The 25,798-nt window shown below is 44.3% G+C and overlaps 1 protein-coding gene across 1 annotated transcript in view; it reads left to right on the forward strand.

Annotated features, from left to right (window-relative positions):
- Fras1 (Fraser extracellular matrix complex subunit 1) overlaps window positions 1–25,798 on the forward strand; it is a 407,009-nt gene that overhangs the window by 191,183 nt on the left and 190,028 nt on the right. Inside the window, exons 13-16 of the mRNA XM_026785092.1 lie at window positions 999–1,142; window positions 2,357–2,491; window positions 16,955–17,098; window positions 24,390–24,530. Of these exons, the coding sequence (XP_026640893.1) occupies window positions 999–1,142; window positions 2,357–2,491; window positions 16,955–17,098; window positions 24,390–24,530 (564 nt within the window). The remainder of the gene's footprint in view (window positions 1–998; window positions 1,143–2,356; window positions 2,492–16,954; window positions 17,099–24,389; window positions 24,531–25,798) is intronic.

The following is a 25,798-nucleotide window of genomic DNA, read 5'->3' on the forward strand; positions in this document are numbered from 1 at the left end:
GCCACCACCGCCCGGCCTTATTTATTTTTTTTTAAGGTGAACTGTGAAACAGATGGCTCCTTTTGCAGTTCTCAAATGAGGTTTTAAAGTTTCAAGACTCATTAATTTCTTCCAAAAGAAAATTTTATCTACATGTCTTGCAGTTGTGCTGTCTAGTCACCCGGGGTTGAATTAGTTCCGGCTAGTCGTCATTGGCAGGCACTGCGACGGCCCCAGCTCAGCACTGTCTCCCCTTGCACAGCCCTTCTCAGAGACGAGTGGCTTTCTGCCCATTTGTATTGCCTAATTAATTGTTTCCATCCCTGAGCTACGGGTTCCTACGCTGGCGTCTGCTCTCACCAGCACCTTGTTTCGGCTAATCAGAGTTTCACTGGAGACTGTATCCAGGGGAAAGGAGCAGAACTTCATATTTAATTATGGTGCCTTTGCCAAAGTGGCTCTCTGGGCTTTGCAAAACAAATATTTAGCATGCCATGTATGATAACACTCACAGAAATCAGGATCTTGAAAACTTTAAAACCCCCAAACAGCCCTGTGATGACCATTTCCCCTGAGATGGATGCCACTCCTGATGAGTGTGAACAAGATTCAGGATTTTGAAGAAAAAGAAGAAAACTGGGAGTGTTTGCTATGCACTGTTTTTAGGACTTGCGGGCTGTATGTCTGAAGTCTCCATGCATACCAGGCTTCAGAAAAGCCCCTTTGATGCTATGGTGACTGGGTCCCGTAACTAGGAGGTAGTTCTGTTATTCTCTAGAGTCGGTGCAGCAGGCGGAACGTGAAGGAGCCCGTTCCTTCAGCATAGTTGATTGGAGACTCTAGAAGATGATGATGGTGTTTCAGACAGCGTAGGTCATGGAATCTCACGTTAATGTGTGTTGTTGCTCTATGGGATCATTTTGCACCCGGGGTCTAATGTTTTCTGTCCCTCCTATTCCATATAATCGCGTCCTGTGGACTCTTTTGTACTGAATTCCCTTCTTTGTTCTTGGTTTTAGTTCATTGCCACTCGGACTGCTTGACCTGCTCTCACTCTCCAGACCACTGTGACCTCTGCCAGGATCCCACAAAATTGCTGCAGAACGGGCGATGTGTGCACAGCTGTGGGCTGGGCTTTTATCAAGCAGGCGGTGTCTGTTCAGGTATGGCAACCCAGAGGTAGGGTTATATAGGGCTAAAGAGATTGTCAGTGGGGTTTATTCTGTAGCTGAGCCACGGTATTGTTACAGAAGAGACCACAATACAGGGAAATAACCACTTAAAAGTTACAACAACTTATAGGTACCTTGGCCTCATTGCCTTCAGATTTCTTTCTTTTGACATGTTATAGATGCTCCAATATTTCATGGAAGGTGGGGGATGTGGGTACCAGATGATTGCTAATAGTCACGTTGATTTCTTTCATTTAGAAGACTTAAAAGATGGTAACGTCCAGATGCTTGCTGTCATTTACTACAATGCTCAGTTAATCTAAAGTGGAAGTTTCCGAATTGAAGTTGATCTTCAAAGTCATTTACTAGAAGTTGCCAATTCTGTCCTCAAGGATCCAGTAGGCCAGACAGAATTTGTTGTCTTGTTCCATGTCACACAGATAACTACTAATGGAGCTTCTCTGTAGAAATTATCAGAGGATTCAGAATGAGTTCAGCTGCACTACGGAATGTTTGTGCATCTGAGAGCATCCTGCCTAGCAAAGCTCAGCTTGTTGAGGTCAGAGGCTATTGCCACCTTTACCTCTGATTTGTGAAGTTAAAAACCCATTTACTGGTTTATGGCCTGGCTGTGAATAGTTAATTTCCTGGTTCCCTCAGAAGGTAGTGATGAGGATTAAGTGTCTGAACATTGTTAAGGGCGTTGTAGAGTGTCTAGGAGACAGGCGATTCTTATTAAGGGTTAGCTACTTTCATCACTATTATTTTAATTATTTTCTTTTTCTTTCTTGATTTATAGTCTTCATTCTTTTTGAAGGGTGTTTAGGGACATTCTTAGAAAACAAGGTGGATAATAAAGGTATTAAGGACTATTAGATAAGTAGAAAAGACCAAGGCTTTTGAGCCAGACTTCCTGGTTTCAAATGCCAGTATCTGGTGGCTTTTGGGCAGGTTATTTAATCTCTGGCGCTGGTCTCTCATATGTAAAATCAGGATTAATCATGCCTACTCTGTAGTGTTGTTGTGCAGATTAAAGTGTCCATATCTACAAAACCATGGCACAGTGCCTGGCATGAGCTGTCTAGTCTAAAGAATTGTTTATGACCCAGAGCTTCAGGATTGGGGTCTATGAGAGTCAGCTTGGGAGTGGTATATTCCAGCTAACCTCCGGTCTTGTTTTTCTTCCCCACCTTGTCTGGGGGAAGCCTGCCAGCCCCAGTGCTCCGCGTGCACCAGTGGACTGGAGTGTTCATCTTGCCTGCCTCCTCTGCTGATGAAGCAGGGACAGTGTGTGTCTACCTGTGGGGATGGTTTCTATCAAGACCGCCACTCCTGTGCAGGTAAACACTGGCTGGGCTCCAGGTGGGTGTGCTACAGAGAGCTGCCACAGCCCCAGCCTGTCCTAAACTGGAGGCTGACAGCAGCTGTGATCAAGTTACTCGACTAGGAGGTGTGCTTTGGTTCATCTAGGGTTTGTCCCCTGCCTTAATTAGGGTTTTTTATTGATGTAATACAACACCATAACCAAAAGGAACGCGTGGGAGAGGAGTGTTCACTTCAACTTATACTTTGTCCTCACAGTCCATCATGACACGAACTCAAGGTAGCAACCTGGAGACAGGAAGTGAATGAAGCCAAAGCCATGGAGGCATGCTGCTTACTAGCTTGCTCTTTATAGTTTGCTCAGCCTGCTTTCTTATCCAACCCAGGGCAGAAAAGGCGCCAACCACAGTGGCCTGGGCCTTCCTACATCAATCATTAATCTAGATAATACAGCCAGAGACTTGCTCATTGACCAATCTTGCAGGGACAGTTTTTTTTTTTTTTTTCAACAGAGGCGCCCTTTTCCTAAATGACCCTAGCCTTGCTATAATCCGCCCTGCCATAGGCCAAAGCAACTTCTTTATTAACCAATGGTAATAAAACATATTCACATCATACAGAGGGGAATTCTACCTCAACTAGCTTGGGACATGTGACAAAAGCTGACCAGGACATTCCCCGGGCCTTCATATGGTGCTAGTTTGTTTCTTTATGGAGTCATGTTCATGTTGTAAACTTTAAGAGCTGGTGCCAAGGGGAGGATATTTTAATTAGCTGGAAACACATGAATGTATTGTTTCCGGCTCTGTGGAGTTCTAGGTTTTGTGGGACTTATAGAACAGGCTGTTTCAAGTGAGACCACTGTTTGCTCACCCTCTTCTGTGTGCAGCTGATTTCTTTAAGATACAGTTCAAATACTTAATACTGGAATCTCTTCTCGAGGGAAGAGTAGTCACACTATAATTTGATTTATTTATGCTTAACCAATTTTTGAATAATGTTTGGAATCATAAATGTAAGTTAAAATGTGCCAAATTTTTTATGTTAATTTTGGGTTGTTTACTCATTTATTTTTGAGACAAGATCTCACTGTTTAGCCCCAGCTGGCCTTATAATTTCAGTCTGCCTGCCTCAGCCTCCTGAGTGCTGAGAATGTAAGTGTGTACCACTACACTTGTTTCTAAAACTCTTTTAAATGCAGAAGTGGGGAAGGAGGGTAGATGAAAAAGAAATGCGGAGATCAGAGTATGAATTTCATCTTTGGAAGGAAATACGCCCATGTACTTTGGCCCCAAAGCTAGGTGTGTGGTATCAGGTTAATATGAAAGGTGGGGTGGAGAAAGGAGACTGTGCTTGTTGCCCCTGCCACTCTAGGGAGAAGGGGTGAATGTGTGATGAACAGTGGAAGGTGGGCCATTCTGTGACACAGCTGGAATCTTCCGTGTGGTCCCCATGCCCTTGGTTAAGCATGGAGAAGAGTTAAGAAGAATAAATACATGTCATTCATCAGTTATGTGGGACAAAGTAGCTCCCATGCCTTGTGCAGGTGCTATGTGGAAGTGGCTGCTGGCTCCTTCGGTCCCAAGCTATGGGAAGAGTCTAAATCCATGGAACTGAGAAAATGATTCAAATGAAAGGCTAGAACTGTCCATACCCATGGTGATGTGAGAGCCAAAGGCCTGTTCAGTAACTAACCAATCACATTATGGAACATGGAGTACAGGGTAGCTTCACTCTGGCCTAGGGGTTCTTTTTGTGGTTCAAGTAGCGTACCTTCTCCATCTTTGTTTCCCCAGCATGAAGGGCTGCCACATTTGTTGAGCAAGTGTTAAATAAAATGTTCTTGAAGAACTAGTGTTTTCATTAATGTCTCAGCCATAAAAGAGAGGGAAACAAAACCAGGCAGAAACCAAAGTCCAAACCTCTTGTGTTTACATCTCATCATGTTTTGTTTACCTGATGTCTTAGAACAGGCTCAAAGTGGGTAGTGAAAACAGCCTTACAGGTATTAATGACTGGGCAATTTAGAGAAACAGCTGAAATTTCAATTAGATGAAATTATGGAATAGATTCCCTTTCTTTCTCCTGTTAACATCAAAGAGACCTCCTGCTAACATATCTATGACCCATGTCCCCTTGAAGAAAGTTAAGGTCCTACTTCACCTCATAACATACACACACATAAATAAACATACATACACACTTATACACACATTCATTCACACAAACATACGTACAGACAGATACATACACTCATTTAAAAATATATACATGCAAACACACACACACAAACACTCATTCACACATGCATACATACAAATAAACATGCACACTCACATACATATAAACACATACACACGCCACTTACATATTTTTCCCTTCTTTTTGGTCATTTCCCCCTGTCACGCTCACTGTTTTAATTGGTGGTACTCATAATGGTTTAGGGCATTTTGAAGTAGGTAATGTTTCATTTGATTACTGGTTTACATAACTGCCTGCTTCACATTCCATCCACAAATCCTCGTGCAAACGCCTCTGGTTGAAAGTTGCTGGGAAAATTTGTTCGTGCTCCCTCCAGGGAATTAAACCAATTTGCTTTAGTTCAGGCTGGTTGCATTTTTATGCATAAAATAAGAAGGAGAAAAAAGGCAGAGCAAGAGAAAGAAGAGGAGGGTGTGATCTTAGAAGCTAAAGTGAGATTTGTGACCAGTTGTCATTACTGTCTAGGCATTGAGACTATGTAAACGCTCCTCACAAAAAGCGCTCACTCTCTCTCTTTCTCTCTCTCTCTCTCTCTCTCTCTCTCTCTCTCTCTCTCTCTCTCTCTCTCTCTGTGTGTGTGTGTGTGTCATGCAATACTTATGCTTGTACCATTTGTGTTGACTTTTCACCATTGACCTTGGAAGTCTGTCAGCCAGATCATGTTCTTCCAATATGTGCTAAACTTTTCAGAAAGATGCCTGCCATTTTACAGCGGCAGGGTTTCCTGAATTGATTTCTCTTGGCAGAGTCATTTATACTGTGACTGGGATAATTCTCCACTTTATTGACCCATCAAAACCAAGAGAAAGTGAGCATTCCGCCAGGGAAACTAATTAACAGAAATCTCCTGATTAATATTCATGCTCGCTATGTTAGATATAGACAGAGTAAAAGATATGGGACAAAGCCAAGTAGCAAGTAAACACAGCTCTTCAAAAACAAGACCGTGAGCAGGTAAATGAAACAGCAAAGAAAGACCCCAAGTCCTGCCAGAGAATCTCCTCCACAGGGCTTTTCCTCTTTTTTCTTTCTTTCTTTTTTTTTTTTAAAAAATCATTTTTCCTTCCTCAAGAGGTTGGAGATATGTAGCCATATACACTGTGCCTTATAAACATCTGAACATATATCAGTATTGTTACATTTCAGATTTGATTAAGTCAAATAATGCTATAATTGTGGATGACAGCATGTGAAGTCTCCATTTTATTTCCTTGCTTTCTTCAGGTTTGAAGTTTGATGATTTATATTGACATGCTATACCAAGACTCAGCACTGCCCAGTTTGTATAGTAACCTAAAAAACTGAACACCAGTGATGTGTTGCTTGTCTCTTTTATCCACCAGATAGGACCATGGAGGAATCACCTTGTCAGTGCCAATCCTTGCGTTTAGTAAGAGCCCTTAAGTATCTATGTCAACCTTTGTACATCCTTTGCCCCCAGCTCGATCTGCTTCAGCACGGCCTCTTGCTCACTGCATTCCACCCTCATTGGTTCCATATACCTCAGGCCCCAGGACTGGATTTTTGCTACTTCTCCTGTTCTGATTTATTTTTGGGGATCAAAAGTCAATCTGTTAGTCACTTGCAGTCAGGTGTCAAGCCTTCTCCATGTGTGGGTGCTTTCCCTCTGCCGAATGCCTTGCCCCTCTGAGTCTGGCTCCAGGCTGAACTCCCCAGGGCCTGAGAACACACCTCCTTGCTTTTCCTACCCCTCTCCTTAGTCACCTTTGTTTTATCTTGGTGAGACCCCCAAAGGATCCACACAGAAAATAATTAATAGAAGCCAAAGATGCCCTAAGAAAGAAAGGTAAAGAGGCCAATAGCACAGATTCAGTAACTTTTCTACTGCTCTGACTGCAGCCATTCATAAACTGTTTCACTGGACTCATGGTTTCAGCGGGCTAGAGTTCCTAGTGCTGGGGCGAAGGCATGGTGGCAGGTGCCTGGAGCGGTAGCTGAGAGCTTACATCTCCAGCCACAAGCGGGAAGCAGAGAAAGAACACTGCAAATGGCTTTGGAAACCGCAGAGCCAGCCCTTACTGATACACCTCCCCTAAGGCCACTCCTCCTTATCCTTCCCGAACAGTTTCACCAGCTGAAGACCAAGCACTGAAGCATGATCCTGTGGGTCCGTTCTCATTCAGAGGACCACCGTCACTACCTGTGATTAGGTTCAAACATGTGAGCCTTTGAGGAGGGATGGGTAGGACTTTGCCCATTTTTTAAGATGTATGTGTCAGTGTTTTTCTTGTCACAGGGCTGATGTCACAGGACAAGGCTACCTTTGCTTTGCAGGTCTAGAGTTGCAAGGAGTGAAGGACACTGTATAAACTTCAGATCTGGAGCCCAAGACCTGGGCTTTTGTTTTGGCTCTGTCATGTGCATGCGTCTGAGCCCCATGCTTCAAAAGACTATGGGTACCATGGAGACAGAGATGTTTGTCCCATCCTTGTTGTTAATATTAAAAGACCAAGTTCATGTGACTTAGTTAGAAAATGGAGCCGGTGCCTTGCAAGTCTGCTTCCTATTGGCTTTCTCCCCTGTCTGTTATCTTTCTAGTCATTCTATTTGAAACCCCACTCTAGATTCCTAGACTATGAGGTAAATAACCCAGTCATTGTTTATAGTGAGCTGTCAATCAAGGTGGACTAGCTGTTACTTATAGAGATAGCCAAAACCAAAATAATAACAATCAGAACTGAAACAGCAAATTCTGCAAAGTGCATTCTATTTGAACGTTCTTATGCACAGAAACCCAAGGAATCAAGCAGCCGGACATTTTATAGGATTCTAAGTGAGGAGATTATTTTAACCTCCATTTACCACATCCTGCTATATGGCTGTGGGCAAGTCATTTAACCTTTCAGAGGCTCATTCTCCTCAACTCTGTAATGAGAATAGTATTATGGACTTCAAACAATTATGAGGAGGACTAGAAGAGAATTTTGAAAAGTATCAATCTATTCTGCCTGGCACAGAGTACGTGCATGATAAAAGGCAGCTACAGACATGATTGAAGTCACTCTTTTATTTTTCAACCTGGGGAGAGGAACACCAAATGGCTTGCATGAAGAAACAAGCCGATTTTGACATTAACGTCTGGTTAAAAATAGAATACGCTCATATCTGATAGATGAGTAAATGAAATGCCGAGATCACATTTCATGTCTCCCAAGTTAAAATTCTCTTCTCATTTGCTTGAAGTGTTTGGACTAAATAATGAGATACTGAAATTACGTGGATTTCAGTCAAAATTAGTGTATCTTTACGTTTAGAGAACGTTTATGATGAGGAGCTCCAAATTTTGCATATATAATAAGAGGTTGGACTGGCTAAGATTTTAAAGATAAGGTTTGAGCAGAGGAACTTCTAAAATTTGTTACTTGTCGGAGGGCGTGTTTGGTTAGCACACCTCGTCATTGGCATTGGGGGAGTGGAGCTGATTCCTTGAGCATGGTTCACTGTGATAAGGACTTAATGGTAGTCTCATGGTGTCCCAAGTGGACTTCTCCACAAGGAGGGTATGAACTCTCAACAAGACAGGCACCCTCCTCAGCAGCTCCTGACAAGGGTAGCCACCTTGAGGCTCGGGTCCCCCACAGCTCATGTACTATGCCCCTGAAGCAGAGTGCCCACGTCATTTCTCCTCAGGCCCATGGTGAGTGTGGAGGCCAGCGGTCCTGCCATGCCAGCTCTTCTCATTTTGTTCAGCCTTGTGAATCCTTCTGTAGTTGTGATCACTTATGTAGCTGCTGTCTCTGAAAGGGGAATTTCCCTTCAAGTGCCATTCCTGGCCCTCCCTTCCGCTCATGCAGCAAATGCCTGTCTAGCCTCTTCTGTGTATCCGGCTTCTTACCAGACACCACGGAAACAGTGAACTGTACAGACAACTTTCCTGCAGCTAGGGATGTTTCTTCTCAATGGGAGAGACAGTCCCCTATGCAGAAAAAAAAGGTCCCTTTGGTTGTTGTCTTTATAATTATGTGAATGTATGTCCATTAGTGTCTTGAGGCCAGTTTTCGAAACATGTTACTGAAGTAGGGTTACATCTCATCTTTATGAATTTCACATACTATATTATACATGCAAGACATTCTGGGATACTTTTTGATGGGAGAAAAATGTGATGTGCCATTGCATGGGGAAGCACAGGAATGTTCAGGCAGGCCTCGACAGTGGCCTGTGGGTGACCTGCTTTCCTTTGAGCTCCTGACATTAGCTCCTTGTCAGCAGTTCTTGGCTAGGTGTAGCCTCAAGAAAAATCACACAGTCTCTATTTTCCCTTCCCTCTTTCTTTTTATGTCTCTTGCCTAAGGTAGCAGGATTACTGTCTCGGGATAATGGATAGAGTGCAGGGAGTGTTTTAAGACTCATCAAAGGGAGGGGAGGCCAACAGCATGGCCTTTGTAGAATGTGCATTTCTTGAGTAAACTAGGTGAAGGGCAGCAGGCAACAGTGGCTTTCCAGGCCCCCTTTTCTTTGGGCATGCCTGTATAGGAGAAGCAGAGGAAGGGGAAGGTACCTGATGATGGAGAAGGTACCTGGTGTTGGAAAAGGTACCTGTTGGTGATGGAGAAGGTACCTGGTAATGATGGAGAAGGTACCTGGTGATAGAGAAGGTATCTAGTAATGGAAAAGGTATCTGGTGATGGAGAGGGTGCCTGATGATAAAGAGGGTACCTGGTGATGGAGAAGGTACCTGGTGATGGAGAAGGTACCTGATGGTGATGGAGAAGGTACTTGATATTGGAGAAGGTACCTAATGATGGGGAAGGTACCTGGTAATGATGAAGAAGGTGCCTGGTGATAAAGAGGATACCTGGTGATGGAGAAGGTACCTGGTGCCGACGGTGAAGGTATCTGGTGATGGAGAAGGTACTTGGTGATGGGGAAGGGACCTGGTGATGGAGAAGGTCCTGGTGCTGACGGCAAAGGTATCTGGTGATGGAGAAGGTACCTGGTGCTCACGGTGAAAGTATCTGGTGATGGAGAAGGTACTTGGTGATGGGGAAGGGACCTGGTGATAGGGAAGGGACCCAGTGATGGAGAAGGTATCTGGTGATACTTTGCCTGGAAACACTGCTGTAACCAGAGACTATGTGGCATCTGTCTGCATTTCTTAGAGTGACACTGAGCAAGCAAACATTTCACAGACCAGAGGAAGCCCACTACAGATGAAAGAGTCTGTCTTGCAGACAGATCTCATTCTTTCTTACACATATGAACCCCCAAATATTTCAGTGACAGGTAACAAACTAGTGACATCTGCTGGCTTCCTACCCAGTTCTTGCCATTCGGTTATTTTAGCTCGACTGTATAGCATCTACTCTTTCTCTTTCGCATTTTCCCCTCTGACACCATCCCTGCTCTGCCTTCTCTGTTGCCCACAGACCTCACATTAGCTCCTCTCTGAGTCCTGAGCATCTGTACTGATACCCCAGGAAATCTGAAAACATGCCCAGTCGAAGGCTTGGCTTGGCTCTATGGTCTCTCCTTTGGCTTTCCATGTCTGTAAACAAATAGGCAGTGTTGAAGAACTCAGTAGGTGTGCCACGAAGGGGAGCTAGGGGGCAGGTTGGAATGGATGCTCAGCATCGGGGTTATCCCTGATCTCGGTGGATGCATACTGAGGATAGAGCTAGGGAACCAGCACTGAAATGGATGCTCAGCAGAGGTCTATACAGCCGAGGAACAGGGCCTAGTGGTCACCGTGTTTGCCAGTATCTCGTGTTGAAGACCTAGGAATGCAGTTGTAGGGGCTGGATACAGAACGTCCCCAGGGCAGACTGGTGCGATGGTTTAGTCAGTGAACGTGCATGTCACACAGCCTGATGGTCTGAGGTCTGCCCCTGGAACTCACACAAGGAAGGGAGAGCATCCTACACAGAGCCGTCCCCTGACTTCCACAGGCACACTGCAGCATGTGCTCTCCCCAGCTCCTATTATTACTGCTAGTACTGATTATAGGGTAGCATGTCCATGGGCAGCTGGACGTCTGTCCTTACTTTCTGATCCATGAACCAATGTAAAGCCAGCCTCGTGTAAAAATCTCTTTTCATGTTTACCTCCCGAAGCCTCCATCCATGGGGAAAGCCTTTCTTGGGTCCACACTTTGTCTACAGAGACACTGTTACCCAACACCAGTAAATCTTCCAGCTGTATTCAGAGCATGGTTAAAAGATTAACTAGCTGTTTACGTATTATGTGCCCGGGGGAAGCAGATTATAGCCACTCTCCTTTAGTAATTTTTCCCCCTTAAGTACCAATAACTCCATGTTTATTCCACAGAAATAATTTGATAAAGGCAATAAAATGTAAGGTAAAATAAAGAGTCAACAAAAGTCCCTAGCTCAAACTCCCTCAGGTCACTTCTGTTAGTATTTTGATGTCTGCCTCCCTAATTTATGAATTTATTTGTGTGTGTATGTGAGAATGCATGTACACACTCCTTTTTTTCCGAACTAAAATCACTCGTTACATGCCGCTGCCTGGCCTCTTTATCCCATGTTGTCTCCTGCAACTCGTGGTTTTAAAGCTATTGTATGATTTTCTTTCTCTAACTATACAGTCATTCATCGAGCCAACCTTCTGCTGTTTGATATTTGTTCTTCATTGGCCATTATCATAAAAAACAATGATATAAAATTCTTCATTGGCCATTATCATAAAAAACAATGATATAAAAAAAAACAATGATATAAACATCTTCAGTAGAAATCATCGTGAGTCATTAATCACATTCATAAACAGCCCATTGCTGGGCTTGGATGTGTGTGTGCATGGTTAAGCTTTGGATGTACATTGACACGACTCCTTTGTAGAAGGCGGTGTTAGTGTTCACTCTTGCAGAAATGCATGGGTGTGCCTCCTTGCCATGCCTTTGTTCACACGGGACATCCCAGTGTGACTCATGCAAAATAGATGCCTGTTGGGTTTTTGTTTTGTTTTGTTTTTTACTTATTTCTGGATCATGAGAACCGAAACAGGCTGAGTGAGTCAGGCTTGTATTTTACAGCTCATTTCTACCACTGGTCTCTGTTTTTCTTTTTCTTTCTCATTCTGTCTATCACTCCGTCTGTCTGCTTTGGTGTTGCACCTTATTTCTGCCCCTCCTCACCCATCTCCTTACAAGCAGCTATGGTATTTTTTTCTATGTGTTTACATGCATGATCATATGTGTTTGGTTGTATGTGCATTTGTGTAAACATGCATGTGGAGACCAGTAGGCAACCTTGGTTATTATCCTCAGGAACATTGTCCATGTCCTGTGAGACAGGTCTCTCATTGATCTGGGGCTCATCAAATTGGTTAGACTGTCTGGCCAGAGGCTGTGGGATCCTGCTGTCTTTGCCTCCAGCTCAGGGATTACAAGTATACCCACCACGTCTGCCATTTTGACATCTATTCTGGGGATCAAGCTCAGACCCTCATGATGGCAAGGCAAGAACTTCACTGACTGCCTTTTCCCCAGCCCCAGTGTAACTACTGTAATATAGTTTGTTGCATGTTTTAGAATATGTATGTTTGATTGCTTTTGTACATAGTATGGTTCAAAAAAATTTCTGGGTGGATTCTTCCTTCTTCCCCTTATTTCCTCGGTAAGCAACATGTCTAAGACACATATGTGTTGCTATGTTAAAGTCCAGTCCATCCTGCCTAATTATGGCTTATCTGTTTGGTTTGCATATCTTTGGATTGCTTGGTTATTTGTGAGGTTATAGAGTATGTCATCATTTTTTAATGAACCATATCACATACTTGTGCATTTTCAAAATCCCTGGAGATCAGACATTTTCATTTGGGGGGTTGGAGTCCTTGGTTGGCAAAGGGAAGCAGGCAGAAGCCTAGCCTGCTAAGGAATGTAGCATTGGAGTTGAAGGATCAGATATGATTACTTCTCAGATGTCCCTTTAAAGCCTGTGTGATGTTGAGCTTCTAGGCAATGAGGTTGGCCTCTTGTGGGACTGTGGACGGAGTGGTGGTAGTGGGTGGTAAGGACCTTCTGGATGCCCGAGCATCACCGTACTATTGCTAGTGGCTTTCCAAAGAGCTTTCATTGCTTGGTGCAGATCGTAAGCAAAATGTGGAGCATGAAGTGTCTGGGAAGGGGTGGATCCCCATTGTACAGGCACTGACATTCACCTCAAGGCTCCGTTTTTCTCCTCCCCTCAAACTGCGTCTACCTTTCCAGGAGTCTTCCCTGTCTTTGGTGCACTTTAATTTTCTCCCTTGAAAATTGCTTTGCCTTTGGCAAGAGGGGAGACACAATCTCCCAGGTCACCCTCCAGCCGCTCGGGGGATCACATTCAGTAGTTTGCTTCTCTGAACTTGTCTCATTGTGTCCCTGAGAATTTGGCACAACAAACATTATTCTCATCATATGGGATAGAAAGCCAAGGAACCATGAACTTGACTTTAAAGTAGAAACATATTTTTATCCAGTAAGAGCCTCATACAGGGCTGGGATGTAGCTCAGCTGATAACCCCGAGGACCTCTAGTCCCGTATAAATGAACTGTGGTAGTGCTTGGCATCTGTAGGCCAAGAACTTGGGAGACAGAATCGAGGACCAGATGTTCAAGGTCATCCTCGGCTGCATAGGCTGCTCACGTCCACTCTGAGCTAGAGTTATGTCTTAAAAGAAGAAATAGAAGGAAAGTTAGTGGAAAGAGAGCATCTTGTTTATATATAATCACTGGGGTGTGTGTGGGGGTGGCTTAGTGGGTGAGGATTGCTCATTACACAGACACGAGGATTGGAGTTTAAATTCCTAGCATCCATGTACGAAGCCAGGCATGGCTCTGCATGGGCTTATAACTCCAGAGCTGTTGAGAAAACGGGAGGATTACTGGGGCTTAGCCATTAACCTAGCTCCAAGTTCAGTGAGAGATCCAGTATTAAACTGATAAGGTAGAGTGATAGAACGGGATACGCAATGTCCTTCACACACGCGCGCGTGCGCGCACACGTGCACGCGCGCACGCACACACACACACACACACACTACCTCCTGACAATAATCCTCGGCAAGCACTTCCCAGTCTTCGTGAGATGGAGCGAAAGGTCCCCTTGTCCTAAAATGGATAAAACACAGTACAGAAGAGCTTGGTTGGTGTTGGCACTCCTCCTGTGGCTGAGGCTAGTTCTGGTGCTGTGTAGTTGTCAGAGTATTCTGGTAGCTTGGAATTGGGACCTGGCTTCCCTAGTGGTTTAAGATGATTCCCCAAACTGGTATTCCAGCCTGCAGAGGGGGTGGAGAGCCCAGCCAAGGCTGTGTCTCTTCCCTGCTGGGACACTGATTCCCAAGCTGGAGTCTGTGAGCACCAGGCCCACTGCCTACACTCAGCAAAGGCTTTCTAGAAAGCAGCTGCCTGCAGGGAGGACTTGAGCTCTGAAGGAGAACTGTATTTTCTTCTTTTTAGACAGGATTGCATATTATTCTTTAAGAAGCATAGGTTTTTAAAGTTTTCTAAAATCTTCTACTTCTATATTATCAAGTGCAAAAGAAGAGTTTTTTTTTTTGTTTGTTTGTTGTTTTTTGTTCGCAGAGTAGGGTTTCAGTATAAAACTGGCAAAGGAAAGGCCTTCCCTTCTTTTCATTTTTGAAATGAATTGTTTGATGAGTCAACACATGCCTAGCTATGCCTCAGAAAAGTCAGGGCTCTTCCCAAATAAATGACATACTGAGAGGGAGATGAGAAGGCGGCTTTGCCCCGTTCTCACTTTCAAATATCCATCACCGCGATATTCACAACGTACAGCCCAAACCCTCGATGACGTGGGGTGTGTCACCAAACACGATGCTGAAAAGTCAGTGAGTGAGTGACCCATTGCTTTCCCTAAGACTCCCAGTGGAGCAGGAGCCACTTGTAAACTAAGTGCAAGAAGAGATAGCTGGCAGGCACGCATGCTCCGTGTTGGAAATTAGACATCAGATGTAAAGCCCAGCAGGTATGTGTTGTCCGAAGTTGACAGCTCAGGGCAGCCTGTCCTGAAATAGAGTCTCCTCTAGCATTGTGCCTGCGTTGGAACTGCTGCTGGAGGAAAGAGCAGGGACCACTATTGAATTTGCTAGTAGATATCAGTGTATTCATCATTGAAAACACATCTGGGTTTTAGCATTTTAAAAATAAATTTTATACCCTTAAGGCGGGCACCCTGTGGGTGGCTGGTTCTATGCAGAAGGTGGCCAATGACATGATTGTCCTGTAATGACTCAAAATCTGTGCATATTCATTTAGCACACATTGGTATTATAATATAGTGTCAGAGTCTCACTGTAAGTATGCTGGGAATTCCTGAGTGACCTTTATAAAATATAAACAAGAGAGTTAAATATAAATGCACTCAACTCAAGAAATGTCCGTGAGACACCAACAGTGTGCTCAGACACAGTCAACAGAGTAAAAATGGGCTCTGCCTATACGAAGCTTACACCTTCAAGACAGGACCAGATAATAACAGCAAAGACTTGGCTCATCTCTCCTTCCTGTGTCACCAGCCTAAGCCTCTGTAATCACTCACCTGGGTACACTCCATAGTGTACACCTGAGTACTCACTCACCTGAGTACACTCCATAGTGGTCACCTCACTTACCTGTATGACCTCACCCACTTTCTCTATGGCAACCATAAGAAGTCCGAAACTTTGAATTAGATCTTGCATCACTCTTGCATGATCCCTTTCGTGACCTCACGATACAATTAGGATAAAAATCCCATGCTGTCCCATGGTGTCCAAGGCCGGGAGTTGTACTACCGTGCTCTATAGAGGCCCAGCAGCTCCAAACACAAGGGCTGTCCCAGTTCCCCACACCCAATCTCCACCTCCAAAAGATGTGGCTTGGGCTGCTCCCTGGTGCTCCCCATAGCTAGATACTCCTCCTTCAGCTCCACCGAAGTTGGTCCCACCACCCCCACCACTGTTACTCTGTCGCAGTCTTCCTGGCAGTTAACACAATTCGTAATTATCTGTAAATCCACCAGAGAGAAAAATTGTCTGAAATTAAGACTTTGTTGTGCAATTGAGAACTGAGAGAGGGGGATTGGATTCTGAAGTTTGCAATGTAGGTGTCTTTTCTTCTGCTCCCAAACAAATACTTAATTAAATTGCTAAGGTATGATTACCCAATCACTTGTAGGCAGCAAATGCATTCATTTTCTCCGCCAATTTGGTTGATCAGAATCAATGCCTCTGGAAGATAGATTGTTCTCCGTTGTGAAGGAAATGCTTTCAAATTAAGATGTGTTAACCAAATTACAGCAGGGTTCTCAACAACAGGCAACTAGCCAATGGCAGGACGTTCCATTGTTAATTGTATGCCTGTCTTTGCAGAAGTGCTAATGTGAAGGAGAGGCACAAATAATTATAAACCAGCAAATGCTGGAAGAGGAAGAAAAATGAAATATCAAGAGGACAACTCTAGTCTAGGAATAGCCTGCACTTAGACCCAGAAAGAGGGAGAAGTGTGAAGGCCTTGGGCGTCCTGGGGATACGTGTGGGGAAGTGTTGTGGGGAGAAGAGACTAGATATGGGAGGGAAGACGGAGGAGTGTTGCGGAGGGATGGGGAGAAGGAAGGAGGACGAGAAGGAGAAATATCAGTTAGCACTAGGTCTCTGTATGGTTCACTGGCCAGTGACATTCCTCCTTAGTTCATCCTTAAGAAGCTGGCAGAGGTGGGCGGGGATTCCTGTGCCTTTGCACTCTGTAGTGTGGTTATGGATGGCAGGACAAGGGGATGAAGGCCATGGCATTTCATTAGACAGCCCGTCTTTGTCCAGAAAATCACGGTTCCTTCCTGCGACTCCCATTCCTCTAAAGCCATCAATTTCCTGTTCCAGAGCCCTTAGCCATAGCTTACTGCAGCTGTGCTTCTGACCCTCAGAGATAGTCTTGTGTTCTCTTTCTCTTTCTTCCCTTCCTCCCTCCCTTCCTCCCTCCCTCCCTCTGTCTCTCTCCCACTCTCTCCCTTTCTCCTCCCCCTCTCTCTTCTCTCTCTCTGTCTTTCCTCCTTCCTCCCTCCCTCCTTCTCTCCCTCCTTCCCTATCCCTCTCCCCCTCCCCACTTGTGTACATTTCTCTTGGGTCAATTCTGTATATAACCTTTCAGGAGACAAGGAGCCAACCTATATCTTTCTGTAAATTCTAAACCTTGGAATGCAAAAGTGGATAGTCTCTTCTGTGACAGGCTGGTCACTGACTTTGGTGCTTGTCTGCAGTCTGTCACAAGTCCTGTGCAGCTTGCTGGGGTCCCACGGAGAAGCACTGTGTGGCCTGCAGAGACCCACTGCGCGTGCTGAGAGATGGCAGCTGTGCGCGCACCTGTGGAGACGGCTTCTACAACAAGCAGGGGACCTGTCTAGGTAAGTGCCAGGCTGGCATACCAAAGCAGCGGCTCCTTGCTTTTTCAACATCTCTTATACTCAAATCATATCATTGATAATGAACGTACCTTTTGCTCAATGGGTATGAGCATGTCTGCTGGCATTCACTTTCCCTTGTCATTTGTTTTGTTTTTTTTTTTTTTTTAACAAGTGGGACCTCCTTTAACTACCCTGATGACTTTTTAGATTTGAGGTATTCATTCTATCCTGCTCCAGGCAACCTGCTTAAGACTCACAACTTTGTGGAGAGAGGAATGGCGTCCCCATTGGGACATTTCCCTAAATCTCAAACATGATTCATACCAGGCCTCTTCCCGAATATAAGTGAAGCAGAGACCCATGCCAGCATGGACTGACCTGCCTTTGTTTTGGGATCACTGACTTAAAGTTGATGGATTGCTGTCTAGTATTCTTCCCAGTCATGTGATGACAGCAAGCCCAGTACATCCCTTGTGTGCCAGGCATGGAGACCAGCCACCAAGAGCTGTGGAAGTGCAGCAGAAGCGCAGATTCAGGCACAACTCACCCCATCAGCCTGCCAGTTTCCTACTTGTAAAATGGGGATCAATCTAACTCCCGCAGTAAACAGAATAACAACCCCAAAGTTGTCATGGTTTAAGGCTAAGAGCCTGTGAGCTCATCACTGCGTGGGTAGCTGGACCTTTGCAGGGATGAGTAAGAGAAGCATCTAGAGACAGGACAATGTCCTGGAGCATCAGGTGTGTCTGTGTGATAAGGAGGGAGCAGGCCAGAGCTGGAAAAGACGTGAGGATGGATGCAGAGATCGGGATGGGAGAAGGAAGAAGGCTCTCCTAGCACAAGCATGCTGAATATGGGAAAAGCCAAAGGAGTGATCTCTCTGGGGTTCTAAGAAATACAGTTAACACCTCGATTTTTAGAACTTCTAACCTCTTACACTGTAAGACAGTAGATTTGTGTTTCATACCAGAGTTAATGGTAACCCACAATAACAGGCACTGAGTCACACCCAGCTAGGAAGGCCAGAATAACTGCCACCAGGGCTCAATGTTTCATTGCACCAGTGACTTCTCAGATAGAGACCAGCGTCCTCACTGTTCTGATGAAGAAGCAAAGAGAGTAAGAAATAAACATACTTTGGGTCTCATAGCTAAAGGGGGCCAGAATGAGAGTCGGGTGTAGTCTTCAGGTTGCTTTGGAAAACAGGACCATTCCTAAAGGCAGGTGACATAAATGTCAAGGCTCTAATGCTGTTGTGAAAATGTAAACTGCAGTGTTCCTTAATCAAGGTCCCCAAGTTCAGTGCCATTAGCATCACCTACTGCAAAGCGTGTGGGGTGGGCAGAAATGACTGCTCATCGTTGGGCTGACACCAGCCATGGTCTATCTTTGTGCCTAGAATCCTTCAGACGTTCTTCAAAATTCAAACTTCATGCAGATGTAGTACTGCCTTCCCCCAAGTGCTCAGAAGGTTTTTGTTGTTGTTGTTGGTTTGTTTTCATTTAATTTAACTTTCGGTTTTTAAAGACAGAATCTCGAAATGTCACTGGCTGTAGAACAGACGTCTTTTGAAATTGCAGCAATCCTGATAGTCAGTCCTGTGTAGCATTAGCCACCGCACTGGCCTCTGATTTTAATCCTTCCGGTCTACAAGGAACACAGGCTTCCTACACTGAACCCCTGAGCCAAAGTTAATGCCCATTCTTCATCTCCCAGGCTTGCACCATCTCCTCCTTTTACACACATGTCACAAGCAGAAGACACCATCTAGTCTCAGTGGCAGTCAGTGGCCCTGCTCCTCTGTCCTCCAAAGCAGAACATTGGCCCTGCTCCTCTGTCAGTGGCAGTAAGCACCCTCTCTGGCGACTTAAAGTGTAAATGCCTTTAGGCCTTAGGATTAGCATGAATTTGACATCTGTCCACCTTTAGAGAATACACTGGGCTTAATTGAACAGGAAAGTGATGATGGCAGAAAGATTAACATGCTGAGGCCAGTGGCAGCCTGGCCTCTCTCTCTGCCCTCACATGGAGTAACACCAGATGAGAGCTTGCACTCCAGGAGAGCTGGGGACCCCACAAAGCCTTAAACAAACAGCTGCCAGGGTCCTCTGTCTTCCCTATACAAGTGGAGTCATTAGACTCCGAGAGCAGCTCATTGCTGCTCTTGTCCAGTTAACAGGAGAACAATCAGAACAAGTAGGGGCTGCACACTCTTAGTGATTGGCAGGAACCTATCATAGCCAGCATAGTCATCAGTAGGTACAAAAGTTATTCAACTCAGCTCAAACCTTTCATCCACGGTCAGGACACTGCTACCTATGGATTTTAGCAATGCCCCTAGGGTTGGCTAGTTTATCTGAAGACAAAAGAAGGGAGAGAGAAACAAAGGAGCGTCAAGAGAAGGAGGGGAAGGGGAAGGAGGCAGAGGTGGATGAGGTAGTATATATTACAGTGATCTACAGAATGGGCTGTCAGCCAATGACATTTTGAGATTCTGTCTTTAAAAACAAAAAGTTTTAAATTAAGTTAAATTAAAACAAACCAACAACAACAACAAAAACCTTCTGAGCACTTGGGGGAAGGCAGTACTACATCTGCATGAAGTTTGAATTTTGAAGAACATCTGAAGGTTTCTAGGCACAAAGATAGACCATGGCTGGTGTCAGCCCAACGATGAGCAGTCATTTCTGCCCACCTCACATGCTTTGCAGCAGGTGATGCTAATGGCACTGAACTTGGGGACCTTGAGTAAGGAAAACTGCAGTTTACATTTTCACAACAGCATTGGAGCCTTGACGTTTATGTCACCTGCCTTTAGGAATCGTCCTATTTTCCAAAGCAACAAGGAGCCAACCGATGGGTATCTGAATGTAAATTAAGACTTTAGATGCCAATAATGGTGGCTTATTTCCATTTCAGATTAGTGATATTGAAGATAGGGACTGGCTGGTGTTGGTTAAGTATTGGCAACTAACTGGCCCGTGTCTGCAGATATCACAAAGCCAGGTGTTGTGGAGCATCCGGTATAGCCTGTTATAAGCCACAGCATGTTCCACCGGAAGGAGCCGGCTATTGTCATGCCAGTCTGGGGCCCGTGTCTTGGACTTTACGAGTATTAAGTATAAAGAGTGGGACACTTCCAGGGGAAACCTCACCAATCTTTTTGGTACTCAGACTCTTTCTTATCAAGGACTGGTATAACCCTAGCTAACTAATATAATAAATAGGTCAAATCCACAGGTTTCTGATAGCCACTCCCATGTCCTCCTCCTCCCCCTCCTCCCCCTCCTTTTTCTCGCTCTCTCTCTCTCCTCCCTCCTTCCCTCCCTCTCCCCTCTCCCCTCTCTTTGTCCCCCTCTTTTCTTCCCTCACCCATGTAACTACTTGAATTCCTAATATTTAATTTAATTTTTCACTTTATGTATGTGAGTGTTAGGCCTGCCTGTATGTGTGTGCATCACCTATATACCTGGTGCACATGGAGATCAGAAAAGGGCACTGGATCCCTAGGAGCTGGAGTTAAGGCTGGGAGCCCAACTGAGGTCCTCTGGAAGAGGAGCAAGTGCTCTTAACTCCTGACCCATCTTTCTAGAGCTTTTTAAAGTTGCTGTTGCTCTTAGGAGCTTTTCTCAACAGGGTTTTTTATTTTAGGTGCACAGATATTTTACACCACAGTCCTGCCCCTTGATGGGCTTATCTGGACTGTTCCTTGGGACTTGGGCCAGGAGCAGCATTGCTGGTTTATTGATTCTACCTGGGCTTTATTTGATAAACAGTGCCAGGCTGCTTTCCCTTAGCTGTGCAATCTCCATTCCCAAGGATGGTGGTTCTGTCATCTGCATATGGTGCCCTCACTGGGTACTACCAACCTCCTGAGTTTTTCTGATTATTAGGTATAAAGGGACATTGACTTTCCTCTGCATAAATCTTCTTTTTAATTTTTTTTTTTACCCATTTGCCTTCTGTGTTCTTCCTTATATTTTATTTCTATTCTGTTTAACTTTTTTTTTTTTTTGGTGCTGGGGATTGAAGCTAAGCCTTGAGCATGGTATGCAAGCATTACCACTCTGCTACTTCTTGACCATCTCATTTTAAATATGTACCTATCTCCCATTCTCTTTTCTTTTAACATATGATGTCCTTTATTGAGCAATTTTTCTTTTATTTCTATTGATTTAACTTTTTTACAATTTCTTTTACTATTTCAGACATGTGTAAAGCACATTGTCACAATAACAATTAATTCATCTTTGTTATTACTCTCTGCTTAAGAGCTTTGTTGCTGAATTTTTAAGAAGATATGCCATCACCAATCACAAACTAATTTCTCTGCATTTTCTTCCATTAATTTAGCAATGTAAATTTAAGCTTCTGACCCCCTGAGATCTCATTTATGTTTGTGACTTGTGAAGTCACAGTTTGGTTTTTCTCAATTTTCCCGACATGACTAGTAGCTCAGTCTTGCCCTTCCTTTTGATGTCTGTTGTATACTAAAGATCCACATGTGCATCTCTTTGTGCCAGCTGGTCTACACTCCGCATCTCTGCCCCAGTGTCAACTTCACACTCTTTGATTGACTGACTTCTACTACCTGGTAGTTCATCATAATGTTGATTGGGGATCCCTCCCCAACAACTCCTCTTCAAAGTTAACTTAGACATTAGACTACATGTATTAAAAAAAATTCAACTAGAATTCTTATTGCTGTTATACTGAAGTGACAGGCTAATTTGGAATGAAAAGACATCTTGCAAATGCTTGTATTTAAATTTATGTTTTCCTTTAATGATTCATTTAGCACTGTCTTAAAATGTTCGATACATAATATTATTATTATTATTAGTCAATTCTTAATTTTGACAAATTTCTTCAGGTCTTCATTTCTAGGAAATTTTATTTCGCTTCTAGAAAATATGATTCTGTTATGATAATTGTTCTAGATTCGGGACTTCATGAGTTTTATGGGGATTGAGAGTGAAGGAGGCTTCTCAGACTCCAGTTTGGTTTTATGTGAGTTGAGGGTGATGCTCTTATTCTTTGAGGCCATTGCCATGGCCCAGTCTTGATTTCTCTTGCTCATTTGGGTCTAGGCAGATGGGCAGCTCTCCACCCCAGTGGATAGAAGATAAAGCCTGATTACCTAGAACCTTTTGTGTTACATCCTTGAAATGCCTTAGGGTGGAGCTGTCCAAAGGGAGCTGACCACATAAGTCCCAACAGTTCTTGGTTCCTGGATGCTGATTCTCCTTAGTCTGACGAAGAGCTGTGTTTGTCTTCAGGCAGTGAGCCCAGGCTGGGAGCCATTCAAAATAGCATCTCCTTGACCTCCTTCCTCTGCTGTACAGGCCCAGGCTCTGAACCCCTTTCCAGGCCAGGCTGTGCATGCACACTTTTGAATGTGCACCTCCTCTTTGTGTCTAGACATTCTTTTATCAATTATTCAAACTTCTCTTTCAAGAATGTCTTTCTGGGTCTATATGTGCAGCCTCCACCCCTTTTCGTTATTGCTCCCCCTGTCCCTTTCATTCACAGCCCTGGGCCTGTAGCAGACAATTCATCATCGTAGCCTTCAATTCCTGCCCCTGGAGCCCACTGGAATATGTGGTACAGATCACCTAGAGCTCAATTTCCAAGTGTAGTGGAACCTTTGAAGATCTTATTTGTCCTCTGTGTTAGCAATGGTCTCTTGAGCCCTTTTCCTCTTAGTCTCTTTTGTTTTTTGTTTTGTTTTGTTTTGTTTGCCATTGAACTATTTATTTTTGGTCACTTGGAATATATATATATATATATTTGCTTTTGTTTGTTTGCTTGCTTGTTACACTGTCCACAGATCCTTCCCTTGTTCTGTGTCATCCTGCATGATGTTCTTGAATAAATTAACTCAGGTCTGGTTTTAAAAACTGGTTTTATATATAATGAGCAATGAGTTGCTCTTTTGAGTACCAGAACTACAAACCAAGCTGGACCACGTACATCCCAAACTGGACTCATAACTCCCTCCTCCGCATCACCCTCCCTGCATTCTTTGATGGCTGAGGGGCATCCCTTTGTCCCCCAAGACTCTTGGAACTCACCTGAGACACTTTCTTTTTCACTCCTCTCAAATCTGTCCCCTCTTGCATAAACTTGATATAACCTCATCTTGCTCCAAGGGGCATGGCCATGATCTTCCAAGTGCACCCCAGTTCTTTTCACCCCTTCACCTGGATTTCAAACTGAAGCCAAAGGGATCTTTCTTGTCTCTAAGTGTGGTCATCTTTCCATTGTGCTTAAAACTGCAGGGCCTCTCAGTACCTATCATAGGGTGAGGCTAAGGAATGCCCAGTTGAATCTGAATTTCAAGCAACTCTCAGGTAGCCATGCCTTCTGGAGCATAAGAATCTAAGCGTCAGTGTGGCTACAGGCTCCCTCTATCTAGGGCTGCCCTGATGTCATGGAATGGATGCTTCCTGGACAGCATATCATTCCATGTCTTGAGCCGAGACTGCTTTTTCAGCTTGGCAGATACTTCTGTTAGTCCTACCTGGTCTGACTAAATTTCTAAGACAAGATTGATTGATTGATAGGTAACTTCTTCTTAAGGTTCCTTCGGGGCTTCTCTTCCCTCCTCTTTCACACACTTTTTGAATGGTGTGTTTGATATCTGTGTATACTTTCTTTAGATTATACTAATATGCCATTTGGACTAGAGCCTGAGTTAATTTAATTTCTGTATCTCTACCATCTAGTAAACACCCCATGCAGGCCCTTGTCAGTATTCTGAGGGTAGATCAATGCGTGCATACATGTGCAGGTCTTGGAAGTCTGTAAAAAGTTCATCAATTTCAGTTTGTTTTTACCCAGCATGGTCTGAGTGGCATTCTGAACTGCTGAAGTATTGCTTTAAGTAGATGAAATTGAGGCTATTTGGTCCTTAGTTACACAAAATCTTCTTTTTAAAAATTCTTTATAAGCTTAAACTTAACTGAAAGTTGGTATTTTTATTTGCTAAGTCTGTCAGTCCTGCTTCTGAAGCCATTTCAGCTTTAAATCCCGTATGGAATCAGTTGTGCTGGCTGCTAGGCCTTGGAGTATTTGTGGCGCTTTGTTAGGTGACTAATTCCTCCATTATCCTTCTACAGCAAAAAGGAAAGCACAGAGCCCTTTACCGTTTGGAATCAAGGGCACAGAGATCTTCTGAGCAGCCAGGGAATGAGACACTGGTGCCAATTTGGGGCATTGTGAAGAGAGAGGGTCACTGCTGTGTTGCTCACTGTCACTCCCCCTCTGGTGGCTTTTTCCTTCCCATTAGCTTGTGACCAATCCTGTAAGAGCTGTGGCCCCAGTAGTCCCAGATGTCTTACCTGTGCTGAGAAGACAGTGTTGCATGACGGGAAATGCATTTCTGAGTGCCCTGATGGATACTATGCTGATGCCACGGGAAGATGCAAAGGTAGGAGGTGGGACATCACCACCATCATCATCACCGCCCCCATCATCGTACTGAATACATATTTGGCAGCATTTGGTGCTACCTGCTCCTCATTGGTAATGGGTGTATTCAGGGAACAGGTTACATTAAAGGGGCAGCTTTTTCATAATAGAAGCTATGTGTCTGGTATGGGAGAAGGTAGTATGGGAACAAGAGATATGAGTGGATTCCATAGGATGGAGTAAGTACGTGGAAGCCATGTGCCTGTCAGTCATCCCCAGAGATCACTTGCTCTGTTTGAAATGTCCAGAAGATCTTTAAGATGCCGCCCTCATGTGCTTGTGAGCCAGTGCTGATCTGTGTCAGCAGTGGCAAAGCCATCTCCTCCTTATGAGTTATAAACTCATGACCGCAACAATTAAGTAGAAAAGGAAACCGAGTTTGATAGCCAGTAAAGTCTACCTCCGCTAAAAATGTATTTAATGTGCAGTTTCTCTAATGTTTTTTCATATTGATAAACTCATGAATCGTTGCCTTTCGAGACTCTCTTGACTTCAGTTTACAGAAGCTTGACCTTGGTCTTTTCCTCAAAAGGACCAAAGAATGCATTCTGCCCCACACAACTTGGTCGTCCTTCCGCTCTGAAACGTACACTAAGTCAGTTCTTACTTCTGCCTCTTCGTCTTTTAGAGCAGGGTATTTGCGCTCGGCCATTGGCTTCTCCTGATCTAACTCCCTTGTCTGCCAACCTCTTTATGTACCAAAGTTCATCACTTTTCCTCGGCCCCCAAAGTTCTGGTCCCATCCCCTGAATCCCCCTGCCCGGCTCCTGACCATTATCCTCCAGAACATTTTGCCTGTGTCTCGCTGCTGTCCTGAGAGGTTCTGAAGGCTCAGTCTGAGTCATGCTCTTAGGGTCAACTTAACACAGGGTCAAAGCAGAGTGTGTGTGTGTGTGTGTGTGTGTGTGTGTGTGTGTGTGTTGGGGGGTCCCTAACATTGTCATACATACTACTCAGACTCTTTTCTGCAATAATGTAACTCTTAGAAGCATAGACTGCCAAAGCTGGAGGTATGTTCAGTCACCATCTAACCAACCCTCTGGACCAAGACTGAACTAGACTTGTCCGAGAGGAATGCCAGGCCATGAACTGTCCCCTTTTCTTATTGGTCAGACAGGGAGGCTTAGATACCCACAACAACATCCCAGCATTGCTCTGAATGAGGTCTGTGATCTCTGGGGGAGAGAGAGAGAGAGAGAGAGAGAGAGAGAGAGAGAGAGAGAGAGA

Source organism: Microtus ochrogaster, linkage group LG1, assembly GCF_000317375.1.
Source record: "Microtus ochrogaster isolate Prairie Vole_2 linkage group LG1, MicOch1.0, whole genome shotgun sequence".
Taxonomy (NCBI): Eukaryota; Metazoa; Chordata; class Mammalia; order Rodentia; family Cricetidae; genus Microtus; species Microtus ochrogaster.